The sequence below is a fragment of the Neomonachus schauinslandi genome, chromosome 11, assembly GCF_002201575.2.
Source record: "Neomonachus schauinslandi chromosome 11, ASM220157v2, whole genome shotgun sequence".
Lineage (NCBI taxonomy): Eukaryota > Metazoa > Chordata > Mammalia > Carnivora > Phocidae > Neomonachus > Neomonachus schauinslandi.
In genome coordinates this window covers 11,361,318-11,375,166 of record NC_058413.1, presented here as the reverse complement: position 1 = coordinate 11,375,166, position 13,849 = coordinate 11,361,318, and the positions used below count along the sequence as shown (strand labels likewise).

At 50.9% G+C, this 13,849-nt stretch overlaps 1 protein-coding gene across 1 annotated transcript in view; it reads left to right on the top strand.

The window, feature by feature from the left end:
* Positions 1-5,565: 5,565 nt before the first annotated feature.
* LOC110576161 overlaps positions 5,566-13,849 on the top strand; it is a gene marked incomplete at its 5' end in the record, with an annotated part of 34,787 nt that continues 26,503 nt past the window's right edge. The window contains one exon of the mRNA XM_044919564.1: positions 5,566-5,844. Within this exon, the coding sequence (XP_044775499.1) occupies positions 5,566-5,844 (279 nt within the window). The remainder of the gene's footprint in view (positions 5,845-13,849) is intronic.

Genomic DNA, 13,849 nt, shown 5'->3' with positions numbered 1-13,849 from the left:
AGAGAGAGAGAGAGAGAGAGAGAGAGAGAGAGAGAGAGAGAGAGAGAGAATGTGCGTGCGCGTGGGCGCGTGCGCACATGTGGGTGCGTGCGCATGCGTGTGCGTGCGTGCACGTGCGCGTGCATGTGTGTGTGTGTTAGAGGCCAACCATTCCTTGGTTAATCTCCAAATACTTGCGTTCCACTTACTTCGTAGTAGCCCTGGAAGGTGAATAATCCTGGTTTGTTGCTCTTAAGCGGCTCATGGGCTAGTCAGGGAGACAGACGGGTAAGCAGCTAGGTACAAGACAACACGGGGTGGGCTTTAAAAAGAGGTCTGAACAAGTTCTCTTAGGGGCAGGCAGGCAGCGGGGCCAAGGGGCCGCCTGAGTGAACCAGAGGGTTCCGTCCTGAACGAGCAGCAGGGGTCTGCCAGACATGAAATGGAAAAAGGGCCTACCAGGCAGAGGTAGGTGGGAAATCCCGGGCACATCTGGCTCAGAGAAGAGGTGGGCGTTTGGTGAGGCTGACGATGGCGTTGTGTGTGGCACCGAGTGACAGTGCACGGGGCCGGGGCCAGAAGGGGAAAGGGCCTGAATGCCACTCTAGACTCCCTCCTCTTTGTAATGAGAGGCCACTGAGGAGTCTCAATCAGAAGAAAGACATAATGGAGCCATATTATGGGAAGATTCATTTATTAAATTTCGTAAACATTAACTGAGTGCCTAGTCCCTTTTTGGCCCTATGCCTGGGTCTGGGTCCATGTCGATAGAAGAGAAGAGACAAGACTGCTGCCCTCACGGAGTTTACAGAAGGTGTGTGAGGCAGACCAGGTCATTCGCAGTGTGGTAGGGCTATGGTGAAGTCCAGGGTGTCACAGGGGCACATTTGGGGGACACTTAAGTCAATCCTGGAGGGTGAAACATTTGCTCTCAGGCCTGGAGAATGTATCAGAGTTGTCCAGGACGGATATGGGGGAGAAGAGAGCTCTAGAAGGTGAATAGCATAACTCTGGCATTAATTTGGGATTTGAACTATGTACTGGGTAGATAAGAGATGGCTCCTGGCTTCATTCTCCTGTGTATTCCCTTCACCTTGAGTGTTGGCTGCAGCTGGTGAGTAGCTTCTAGTGAATGAATAGAGAAAAAGTGATGTCATAGCTGAGATTAGGTTACAAATACACCTTGGCTTCCATCTCTCTCTCTCTCTCGTTTTCCTGCTCTGATGGAAACCAGCTGCCATGTTGTGAGCTGCTCTATGGAGAGGACTACATGGCAAAGAAACCAAGGGAAGCTTCCGGCCAATAGCCCTTGAGGAGCCCAATCCTGCCAACCACAGAGTGACCTTGGAAGCAGACCCTCCCAAGTTAAGCCATGAGATGAGACTGTGGCCCCAGGCAACACCTTCTCTGCAGTCTGTGAGAGATTGTGAGACAGAAGCACCCAGCTCAGCTGCATGGGGATCCCCGCATCACAGAAGCCAGAGGATAATAAAGGTTTACTGTTTCCAGCTGCTAGGTTCAAGGGCCATTTGCTATGCAGCTCTATATAACCAATACAAACAACAGGGGTAAGGGGGAGAAAACCACAGGTCAGTAAGTTTATTCTCCATCCCTCCTGCAGTGGGGGAAGAGATGCTCTTGGGAACAGAAAGGACCTTCCCCTTAAATTCTCTAGTTCCCCTTATCTCTACTCACCACCATTACCTTGAGGTGCACCAGCCAGAAAGTGGTCTCGCCTGTTCGGCAGATGGTCCAGATGGGGTAAGGCTCAGTCCTTTTCTCCAGTGGGAAAAGAAGTAGGCTCGGAATGAGGAGAGAGAAGGAAGTGGAGCTCCCAAATGCTAGGATCCTCTTTTTGGTTTGTTTGTAAAAGTGAAATTAAGTGTTGGCTGAATTATACATAGCCAAAATGCACACTTGATCTGGACTATGTTTGTTTAATGGGGAAACAGCTACACCAAGACAGAGTAGGTGGGGAACCAAGCTCCACTGTGGGGCAGAAAAATAAAAATACATCAGAGAGAAGGGGCTCCTACTGAGCCTGGAACCTTAAGTCCATGTCCACTGACCTGGAGACCCTAGCGTCCACTTGGGCTCAATATCAGTCTTTTTCACCAGCCCCTGGACTCTCCTTGCCCAGGTCCCATATTCCAGTTAACTTGACTTTTTCCAGTTCCTTATACACAACTAGCAGGTGGAATCCATACTTCTCTGCGTGGCAGGGAAGAGTAAATATTAATATACTAATAGAAAATGAATAAAATAGGGTTCATGCCTAATGAGAGTTTTAAGGAAGGCTTGAAGTCTGTAACTACCTTCAAATAGAATGCTATAATAATAGACGTCTGCCGATGTGTCCCCTCTTGGGTTCCTGGATTCCAACTGCACTTAAGAGGGCTCTTTACAGTATTTCTAATATTTAAGAAGTTTTAAGGGAAGTCATATAGTCATTTCTGTTATGGCCCCATAGGCTAACCAAGAGGTTATTATATTTTTTCTTCATGGAAACATCAGTAGGAAATCAAATGTCTTTTTGGTTTCCTAGTTTTATTGAGATATAATTAACATATGACATGGTATTAAGGTATACAGCATAATGATTTGAGAGAGATATATATATGTAGTGCAAAATAAATTTAGTTAACATCTGTGACCTCACAGTTACAATTTATTTTTCCTGTGATGAGAACTTTTTTTTTAAGATTTTATTTATTTATTTGTCAGAGAGACAGAGAGAGAGCACGAGCAGGGGGATGGGCAGGCAGAGGGACAAGCAGGCTCCCCGCTGAGCAAGGAGCCCAATGATGCCCGACTTGATCCCAGGACCCTGAGATCATGACCTGAGCTGAAGGCAGACATTTGACCGTCTGAGCCACCCAGGGGTCCCGAGAGCTTTTAAGATCTACTGTCTTGGCGACTTTGAAATGCACAATACATTCTTGTTAACTCTGGTTGCCATGCAGTATGTTACATCCCCAGGACTTATAACTGGCAGGCTGTACCTTTTGACCTCCTTCATCCATTTTGCACCCCCACCCCTAGCAACCACCAATCTGGTCTCTGCATCTGAGTTTGAGGAATCCAAATTTCTGATTACCCTGTAAATATATTTTGATAAGGATAAGAAATCTTTTGAAATAAGAGATCCATGAATGAAAACAAAGACAATAGGACGTTCTTGATCTTGAAGAGGTTGGGAACCACTAGTTTTGACCAGCCCCCTATGTCACAAATGAGAAAGAAGGTTGTGTGATGTGAAGTGACAGCCATTGTGTGGCAGAAACTCTGCCTAGAACCCAGGCCTCCCAGCTCTGTGTCAGCAATCATTCTAAGGCCCATAGCAACTCTCCCTTCAGGGAGAGGACAGATACATTTCTTAAATGTTTGGACAAAGGCAAGGAGCAAGAAATAGTGGTGGAAATTATAGGGAGGGAAATTTTTGTTCTGTAAAGCAGTGAACAAACAAACAAACAAATAATGGTTGGAACTCTTCCACCAGGAAAGATGCTTCCTTGAGGGTGTCTGGAAAAATTGTGAAACAATTAAGATGGAAAAAAAAATAAAAAAGATTACCAGGTGTCAGATGGCCTGCTAGGCCTTTCTGGGTTATTTGCTTTTATTATTGATCTGTGCCTCCTATGGTCTTGTAACTATTTTACAATTCTGTAAATTGTAGAAAACTGCTGGTAATGCAAATAATTCTTGTCCATAGAGATGCAAATGAAATCTTTCTGATGGAGGTGCCATTGATCTCCTCCCACCCCCAGAAACCAGTTTTGCGTTTAACAGACTCATTTCAGCCTTCCTGATTGCCTGTATATGTGTGTTCTTTGGGTCCTTCTCTAAACAGTTTTTTTTTTGACACCTTAATCGTTCCCTCATTAATTTCTCAGGACCCTGGGATCATGACCTGAGCCGAAGGCAGACGCTTGACCGAATGAGCCACTCAGGAGCCCCTGATTTTACCTTTTAAAAACAATTATTATTTTTTTTTTTAAAGATTTTTAATTTATTTTTTGACACAGAGAGACAGTGAGAGAGGGGACACAAACAGGGGGAGTGGGAGAGGGAGAAGCAGGCTCTTCGCTGAGCAGAGAGCCCGATGTGGGGCTCGATCTCAGGACCCTGGGATCATGACCTGAGCCGAAGGCAGACGCTTAACGACTGAGCCACCCAGGCGCCCCTAAAAACAATTATCATTAACAAGGAGGCCTTGAATGTTCCATCTCTGGATGTGTTCAGGCAGAAGCTGAATGGCTAACCCTGATCCTTATTCCAGACTCCTATGGCCCTTTCCAGACTTTAATGTAGAGCTGTTCACATATCTGTTTCCCTCAGGAGACTCTCTTTTCCTAAGGCGCGGGACCTAGCCATCCATCCCCACTAACAAAAATTTAAAGAAAGGTGGGATACGGTTTCTGACTTACTCACCTTTTCCATTTATGACCACTAGGGGGCGCAGAAACCTTCCTTTACCAAAGTCGGGAACCCACCTAAGGGAAGGCCGGGGGTGGAAGTGTAGCCTACAGGGAGCATCTGGGCTGAGAATCACAGAGTTCATCCATCCGACCGCCTACAGACCGTATCTTTATGGGAGGCGATGAAGTCAGCATGGAGCAAGCACTACGATCGCTGAAGAGGGCAAAGTTCTGTTAGAATTACGAAAATATTTACAGCCTTTTAACCTGAATACATCTAGCACATTCTTCTCCTGACTTGAGAATTCAGTCTTCGGACTGCCAGACCCACTTGCTGAGCATCGCCCTCCGCGGGATAGATCATTGATTCCCAAGGGGGAAGACGAATGGGGAAGAGGGAAGAGAGGGTGGGGTGGGGTGTAGAGGGAGGGGTCAGCACGAAGATCCCGCCCACTCTTTCAGAAGACACATCCCACCCGGGAACCTACACCGCGTAGGAACCGGGACCGCTTCAGCTTTCCGAATAGATAGTAACACACATCTCCATCTTACCACCCTGCGCTATGCGGTACGAGCCAGTCATTCCTCCTCTGTCGCCCGGGCCTCACGGCACACCGAAGTGGGTATTTACTCTGACTTACAGACGCGGAAACGGAGTCCCGTAGAGAAACGGCGACTTCCCCAAAGTTGTACACATTCTTAGCAGCAGGTGTTGTTGACTTCAACACTGGACTGCTTCCATTTCTCGGAGGAGCCCCGATTGCCTACGGTGTCAAACCCAAATTCTTCGCCCCCACCTGTTCCGTCCCGTCATACTCCCAGTTATTTCCTCTAGGAACACGCGTCCACAGCGCCAACCCGCAAGCCCCCGGACGGCCAGCTCCGACACTCGGAGCGCCCTTCCTCCCGGCGGGACGCCTGGCTCTCCCTCCCGCCTGCTAGGCGCAAAGCGCATCGCCGGAGTTCTCGGTTCGCGGGACTGTGTGCGGCTGGGCCCGGCACAGCCTGGTGCAGCCGGTGAGCGGCGGTCGGGCGGAAAGGATGGGCTCTCCAGCAGGACTTCCCCGCCCCCCGAGGGGCCAGCCGCGCGGGTAGCGGGAGCCGTGGGGGCGGAGACCCGCTCGGGCCCTTTAAGGAGGAGCGCGGGGCGCGGCCCAGGTGAGGGGCGGGCCAGCCGGGCGGATCTGCGCTGCGCGCCGGCGCCGACCCGGGAGCCGGATTTGGAGCGCTCGGCGCCGGCGGGGCTGGAGGGGGCGGCGCGGCGGAGCCTCCAGTGGCCTCGCACGCTCCTCCTAGCCCGCGGCCGCCGCCCGCCTCCGCCTTTGCCTCCAGCTCCTTCGCCCCGGCCCGGCCGGCCACCACTTCCGGCCGCTCACCTGGGACGCGCTCACCTGCCTCCGGGCGCCTGGGCACCGGGATGAAGGACCGGCTGGAGCAGCTGAAGGCCGTGAGTCCCGCCGCACCCGGGAACTGGCGGGCCGGGGGCTGCAGCTGCGCGGGAGAGGGCCTTCCCTTTGCTCCCCACATCAGGGCTAGAGGGGGCCCCCGCGCGAGACCTGAGCTCCCCGAGCTCCAGCCGCATCTGCGCCCCTTCCGCACCTCCCTCCCCTCCTCTTCGGGGTCACGTGCCGGTGATTCATTCCTGGGCTGCGATTTCCGTGGATGCCAGCAGCTCTCCGCCCCCCCCCCCCCCCGGTCCCTCCCTCAAGCTGGACAGTGTCACTCCAGAGCTGGGGTCCGCAGGTGGGGGCTGCCTGAGCCCAGCGAGGTTCTCTTTGAGGTCAGGGGTCACCTCCACCTGCCTGCTACTGCCTGGCACTATGCCCAGGGGCAGCCTCCTCCTACCCTCCCTTCTTGTCTCCCTGGGCGGGGGGCGGTGTCGAATCGGGCTGCCCCTCCCCGCCAGGAACAGCTCAGAGTTCCTGGGTGACCTCCTGAGCTGTGAGCTGGTCACATGCCAGGATGGGCCCCGCTCCTCGCCATTCCGAGGTCTATAATTATTAATTTCTCCGTCATCCCCGGGACAGCTGAGCAAAGGATCCGGAGGTAGACCGCCTCCCGTCCTACTGCACAAAAGCTGTAAAACCTCAGGCTACTTACTCTTCTGAGCGTCTGTTTTCTTATCTGTTGAGTGAGGATGATCATAACTTAGAGATTTGTTATGATATCAAATGACATAATGGGGCTTGATATGGAGAATTGTGAAAGCGTAGGTTTTTGAGTCACTGACTCATTCAACAAATAATTACTGAGCACATTCTATGGGGCAGGCCCCCTGCTAAGCCCTGGGGATTGGGTGACACAGGCTCTGTCTTCACGGAATTTTATCATTTTATTATCATTATTATTATTATTATTTATTCTTATGTTAATCCCCATACATTACACCATTAGTTTTCGATGTAGTGTTCCACGATTCATTGTTTGTGCATAACACCCAGTGCTCCATGCAGAACGTGCCCTCCTCAATACCCATCACCAGGCTAACCCATCCTCTCACCCCCCTCCCCTCTAGAACCCTCAGTTTGTTTCTCAGAGTCCATCCTCTCTCATGGTTCGTCTACCCCTAATCACGGAATTTTAAATCTAGCCTTTGATAGATACAAAGCAGTCCCTCTGCCTGGGAGCTTGTTAGGCGTGCGAAGCCTAGGCCCCTGCCTGGACCTACAAAATCAGTCTGATCACTCACGAATCTCCCCAGGTGATGCAAGACCACGTTCAAGTTTGGGGAGCACAGGAATGGATAGAACTGGGCTTGCCTCCTGGCTATGCTGCTTACCCTGAGCCTAGTTTTGTCATCCATAAAGTGTGTGGTTGTGAGGACTGAGAGCGTGAGAGAGCATGCAGAGCCCTTTGTAAGTTGCAGAGCACAGGTAGGATTAATAGATGGTAAATATTATGCTGATAGCTGTCGAAGCTCTTTGGAAAAATGCAGGCCTCCTGCAAGCGTGAGGGACTGCTGGTCTGGTGTTGCACTCTTCCCTTGTCTCTGGTGAGACCTTCATGCCCCTCCGGCCTGCTCTGCGTGCTCTGGGTCCTAGGGCTGCAGAGGAGGCGAGGGTGATGGGGAACAGGAGAAGCAAAAGGCACAGCCACAGAGAGTGGGAGGGAGCCTCCCTGCCTCCCTCCTGCTTGCTCGCTCTTTGTCATCTGAGCCTCCTAGCATCCTGGTCACGGACAGGGCAGATTTTATTGCCCCTATTTTTATACAAGAGGCAAGTAGAGCTCAGCTTGGGTAGGAGGGGTGTCCCAGAGCTGGGCAGGGCACAACCCGGGGAGGAACCGAGGCCCCTGGCGCTCTCCACCCGACTCTTTTCTTGAGGCGTGCTGGTTGGGGAGGCAGAAAGGAAAGGTTTTGAAGCTCTTCCTCTATCGGCCAGCACACCCAGCAATCCTAAAACAGCGCAGAACTGAACAGCGGGCAGCGGCGACTCCCTTCCTTGTGTTAGGAAATTCATTTCCAGAGGAAGATAGCCCACAGCCCCTTTCAAGCCCACTGTCAACAAAAAGCAAAGAACTTTGAGTTCTGAGTTTCCTTGCCAGGAAAGCCAAGCAAGTCCCCTTGCTTCCCCGAGCCTCATTGTTACCCTCTGTCAAATGGAGCTTCACCCCTGGGGAAGGTCAAAGTCAGCCTGAAGGCTGTGCAGTTATGGGGTGCTGCCCTGGTGTTTTGGAGCAGGGGTTTGGCTGGTAGAGCTGTGCAAAGAGGACCAGGCTGCAGGTTCAAAGGTTCTAATTGTCGCCTGGCCACCGAATAGCTGTGTTCCTTCGTTTCCGTATCCTTATCTCTCTGCTTCTCTGTTCCTCTTTTGTTAAACGAGAATTTTGGTTCATCTCAGAAGCCCCTCCTGGCAAATGTTCACGTCTTCTGTGAAGGCTGTTGTTCAAGTTTGCATGGATTTTGGTTTCTAGTCCACACCCCATCCCTGTCCCCCTGCAGGGGAGAGATGCCTTCACTGCAACAAGATAACCCCCTCTCTGATTCCTTTCATCGATGAAGGATGTTAGTTACCCTGCATGAAACCAGTTTCACACCGAGCAATCCTGTGCAATCTCTGTGGTATCTTTCTAAACCTTTGGGGGAGGCGAGGTGAGAACTGCCTCCAGATAGTTGGAGGGCTGTCATGTGCAGGAGATTAGCTTTCCTCCTTGTAGATAAAAGGAGAAGATTGAAGTTGATGGGTAGAACTAAGGACTCTGTACAAAAGCTTTGTCAGTAGTCAGAGCTGCCCAAGGATGGACTGGGCTGGCCAGAGAGGTTGTGAAGCCTCAAGCCTGGGGGTGAGGCAGGAAGCTGGCGGGAACGTCCAACGTTGTAGGAATTTGAACAGCTCTTTGAGGGCTGGGGGGCAAACAAAAAGATTTCAGGCCCTCACCCCACCCTGATGATGTGTGGATGCTTTGTTGTCTGTGAGCCTGTGCTAGGCACCGTGAGGCTCTGGGGTTTCTAGGACCGAAGTCTCAGTTGTGCCCATAAAGTGGGTCATCGTACTTTCCCCATAGGGCCATTGTGGAAGTTGGATGAGATAATCCGAGATAATCACCTGCCATAGGACATGTGAGTTCCCCAACTTGACCTTCTGGGAGCCGCATCCACACTGAGGGGGCATACCTCCAGAGGCCAGGGTCACAGACTTGACTCATCCCTTGCCCTGCTCTTCCTGGTAGACTTAGTCAGCAGCCTGCTTCGCCAGAGAGTAGGACAGGCTTGCCAGGATGCCTACCCCCCAGCCCGTCTCACAAGGCGGTTCTTGCTGATTTCTCACTAGTCGAATTTTGGGTCTGCTGAGTCCAAGCAATTCCTGTCCCAGCTCTCTTTTCATTCTGCAAACATTTACCGACCACCTACCATGGCCCAAGCACCTGTGAAAGGTACTGGGCTATACTGGTGATTACCACCTATTCCTGGATGTTCTTACGAAGTTCACAGAGAGGGAGACCCACAAGAAGCAGAAAATGATGATACCATCCTTGTGGTGGAAGCCACCGTGGGAAGACCCCGTTGACTGGCCTCCGGGGACAAGGCACTAGAGAGTGGGGGGTGCTTCCCAGAAGGGATGCTTGAGCTCAAGTCTTGTTAAGACCAAGTCCCATCTCTTCAAGGAATGTAGAGTCTCCCGAGAGGCGAGGATCCAGGATTTTCTCAGGCACTCTCCCATTGGTGAGTGCTTCACTTCTTCACCACAATCAGTGCTTTGGGACTTCTATGTTCTGGGAATGCTCATCCTCATCCTTTTGGACCTCTTCCTGCTGGACATCATGTTAGGCAGAATTAGGACACAGAGTCCAGGTCTTAAAGAATAAATGGTCATGTATGAAAAAAAACCCCAAATCAAAGGTAGGTAATGATGGCAGTGATGTAGGGAATAGAGGTCAAGGACTTTGGACCTCTGGAGGACTAGAAATAACTTGGGGTACACCAGGCCCTCCGAAGCCAGTGCCCATAGGGACACACTAATGAAATCAACCATGTGGGGCTCTAAAGGCCAGACTAACTCTTTATTCTTTCTGTTCTGTCTTGTGTCTTGCTGCATCCCCAAGGGCTCCTTGGCCTCCTGCTGCATTTGACATTCTGGGGTCTCCGTAGGACCAGAGGTCCCGATGATAAGGGTTTGAGGGTACCCCCCCTCAGAAACATGGGGCTGTACTTTCCTTTAAAGCTTACTTTGTTCAGGAAATATGTATTGAACTCCTACTGTGTGCCAGGTGCTTTGGTTCCTAACCAAATCTTAACATCCTGACTTGAGAATCTCTTTGCTGAGATTCAACCTGAGAATCTCTTCATTGAGATTCAACTTAAGAACCTTTTTCCCTGAGATTCTGTCCTTTAGTGATAAGATTTCTTACTGGTCACTGATTTCTTCCTGGGAGGATTCACCCCATGGGAGAGCAGTTTAGATGGAGCAGACAGGAGGCCCCGCTGAGATGAGTGACAGTGGATTGAGTAGGGATTACGGACTCATCAGCCAGAGGCCAGAAGAGAAAATGCTTGGTGGAGAGAAGGGGATTAGATTTATTTTTGTTCCTGGGAGTGAGGGGGAGGCCGGGGCCTGGCAGAAGCGGGGGGGAGAAATGCTGGTTTGTGTCATGCTCTCTCCCCTCCCCTACTGTCAGAATTCCTACCTATCTTCCAAAACACATTCTTTACGCTTACCCTAACTGCAGCCTAGATACTCTCCCTCCAGTCCAGCTGCCCATATGGGCCGTATTCCTTTGTAGCAAATGCCTTTCTCCTATTAGGTCAGTGGGGTTTTGTTACCACGGAGCAGGCTTGAAACCACCTTCATTTGTTTTTTCATGAGTTAGACTCTTTGTCTCCTAGGTCCTGTTGTCTTTAAGATTGATGATTCTAGGGGTGCCTGGCTGGCTGGGACTCTAGAGCAGATGACTCTTGATCTCAGGATTGTGAGTTCGAGCCCCACATTGGGTATAGAGATTACTTAAAAATAAAATCTTAAAAATCAGTAATTCTCTTCCTTGTCACCAGATCATCAGCTGCTGTAAAAATGATCATTTATTGAGCAGCTACTTACTATCTGACAGGACTTGTGTTACGTATCTTACAGACATTGTCTCTAACCCTTTCAACCCTGCAAGGCAAGGTCGTGTTTTCTATTATTCCCATTTCACAGGTCAGGAGATTGAGACTCCGATTTGATTGACATTGCAGCTGGGAAATGTTGGGATCAAGAATTGAACATGTCTGTCCGGCTTTTTTCGATATCCCTGCACCGTATTTGATCCTCTCCCCAACTACCCTGCACTGCAGGCCTCTTGACGCAGCAGCAGAGAGGGTATTGCTGTGGGACCCCAGTGCCTAGTGCTCTGCATGGTGGTTATCCAGCAAACATTTGTGTATTGATGAAGCCACAGCTTGGCCCTTACACATCCCTTACTCATCCTTATGGCTTCGGCTTCCCTCTCCATTCCCCGTGGGCTGGTGAAGTACAGCATTTACTCAGGGAGCCCATGACTTTGCTAATGAAGCCAGAGGTCACTGGTTCTATCCTCAAGGACAAGGTTGGATGAGTTCCAAGGCTCCTAGCTGTTCCTAAACCCTTAGCCCAGTTCATCATGGAGGGTGGCCCCGTTTAGAAGGACAATGGAGGAGAAGATGTGGGTGCCACGGTGAAAATCTAGCTCGCCCCATTTCTCCCCTGGCAAAGTCTTAGACATCTCTTAATGCTCTGTTCCGATGTCACCACAGGGCGGCCTCCACACCCTGAGCGGGCAGCATTTCTGATTCCTCAAACTCTTTATTCTTGTTGATGGGTAGCAGTGGGGACCTAGCGTGTGTCGGAAGCTGCCTGCCCTGTGTGTGTGCTGACCGGGGGAGCACAGACCACACAGCCCACAGCAGGGAAGGCTGCAGACCACGCTACAGACCTCCAGTGAATGTGTGGAGACAGTCTGCAAATGAGCTGACTTGGATTCTGGAGTCCCTGAGGGGTTGCACCTGCAGCTGCTTGGATCTCGGGCCTCTGCAGCTTCCTCCTGTCACCACTGTCCTCAGTCTCCAGGGTCAGGTCAGCCGGTTTTCTGACGGTGGGCCATTTCCATGGCAGCGTTCCCCTGTGGGCACTGTGAGTGCAGTTCAACCTAAAGGAGATTAGGGGAACAGCCGCTGGCTGGGGATGCGTAGCTGTCTGGGGTGGAGCAGCGTAGTGTGGCATCGGGCTTGCTTTTTTAAAAAATAAACTTGTAACTTGGGACTAATTTTAGATTTACAGAAAAATTACAAAGACAATACAGAGAGCCCCTGTCTACCTGCACCTGGTTTCCTCCCTTGATGACACCTTCCGTTATGATGGCACTGCCCAAACTCAGGAACCGATATTGGCCTGTTAACTCACTGAGCTCCAGACTTTGTTTGGATTCCACTCATTTTCCCACGAATGTCCCGTTCTCTGATCTGGGATCCAGTCCAGGACACCACACGGCAGCTAGGTGTCCTGCTTCCTTCGCCTTCCCTGGCCTGTGATGGTTTCTCCGTCGTTCCTTGTTTTCCACGGCCTGGTCAGTATGGCTTGTGTGTTTTCATGCCTCGGAAGTGTATTTCCGGAGGCCAGTGCTGCCTGCCGCGGCTGGGGTGCGCTGGCTGTTGGGAGGCGTCGCTCCCTGTGGTTGAGAGCAAGCGCTCTCCTAACTCAGGCACTCACCATCTGCGCCCTCTTGGGCAGGTTGCTTGGCATCTTTATGCTTTCATTTTCTCAGCTGCAAGATGGGGAGGGTCCCCAGAAGATCGTTACGGAGATTAAATGGTAAATGTAAAGTGCATGTCTTAGAAGAATCCTCAGCCCATGGGGAGCGCTGGATAGATGGTACCTCATGTAAATAATAGTGAAGTGTTCTAGAAGGATCATGATGGGGAGGGGGCTTGTGGGACAGGGGCTGAAAGGAAGTGTTGAGCAGAAGGCTGGGGATGAGTAGAGAGGAAGATGTTATTAGTTCCTCCATTCTGTGCCCTTGAGAACGGGATGCTGTGGGGTGTTGAGAGGCGGGGTGTGGAGGGAGAGGAAGTCAGAAAAGAGTGAAGACAGGCTGGAGTAGGGGGGAAGAGCTAGAAGGGGACCTGAGCTCTCCAGGGGGAAGCAGAAGATATTCTTTCAGTCTCTTTGAATGGCTCCTGGGACGTGAGAGCATGCAGGAGAAGGGGTGGTCTTCTCACTCTGGTGGTCTTCCTGCAGGTATCCTGTGGGTAAATCCACTCATCTTTCAACATTTCCCTAAGGGATCACCTTTACACACATTCTCTAATAGGCTTCTCTCCTCGCCAGGAGGGAGTCCCCCTTGGATTCAGGCGAGGTTGGGCATCCCGTCTTCTCCTGAGTGTGTGATTCCTTAAGTGCTGTCCTCACCCACCACGTGGGGTTGTAATGACCTGTGTGCCGGGAGTTGGAGCCAGTGAGGTCCTGGAGAACAGGGGGTGCTGAGTTTGGTCTGTGCATCCCCAGTGTCTGTACTGTTGTCTGGGAAATGATGGTGTTCAGTAAATACCGTTGGGTGAATGAATGGATGGGACCTTGTAGTGGGAAAGAGAATGTGTGGATGTGGGGTTGGTTATGACACCCCATCGTCTCTCTAAGTTCATGCACTGTGAACCCAATGGATTGGACCAGGCAGGGTTCTGTCCTGGCTTTGTTCCATATTAGCTGTGTGATTCTGGACGGATTAACTGCCCCCCACCACAGATTCCTCATCTGTATAGACAACATCTACCCAGGACATTTTTCCTCCTCCTTCTTTTCTTTGGGTGAACTTCCATCCCTTTTCACTGTTCCTTCTCCAGACCTAGCTCAGGTCCCGAGAAGCAGAAACAGGTGGTAATTAACATGGCACTAGGGATGGAACTTTGATGAGTTTTGTATCCAACAAACGGAAAGCAGGGTCTTTCCAAACACATGTACAAGATCGAAAAATACTGGCCACGTAGGAAGACCTGAAGAAAATAT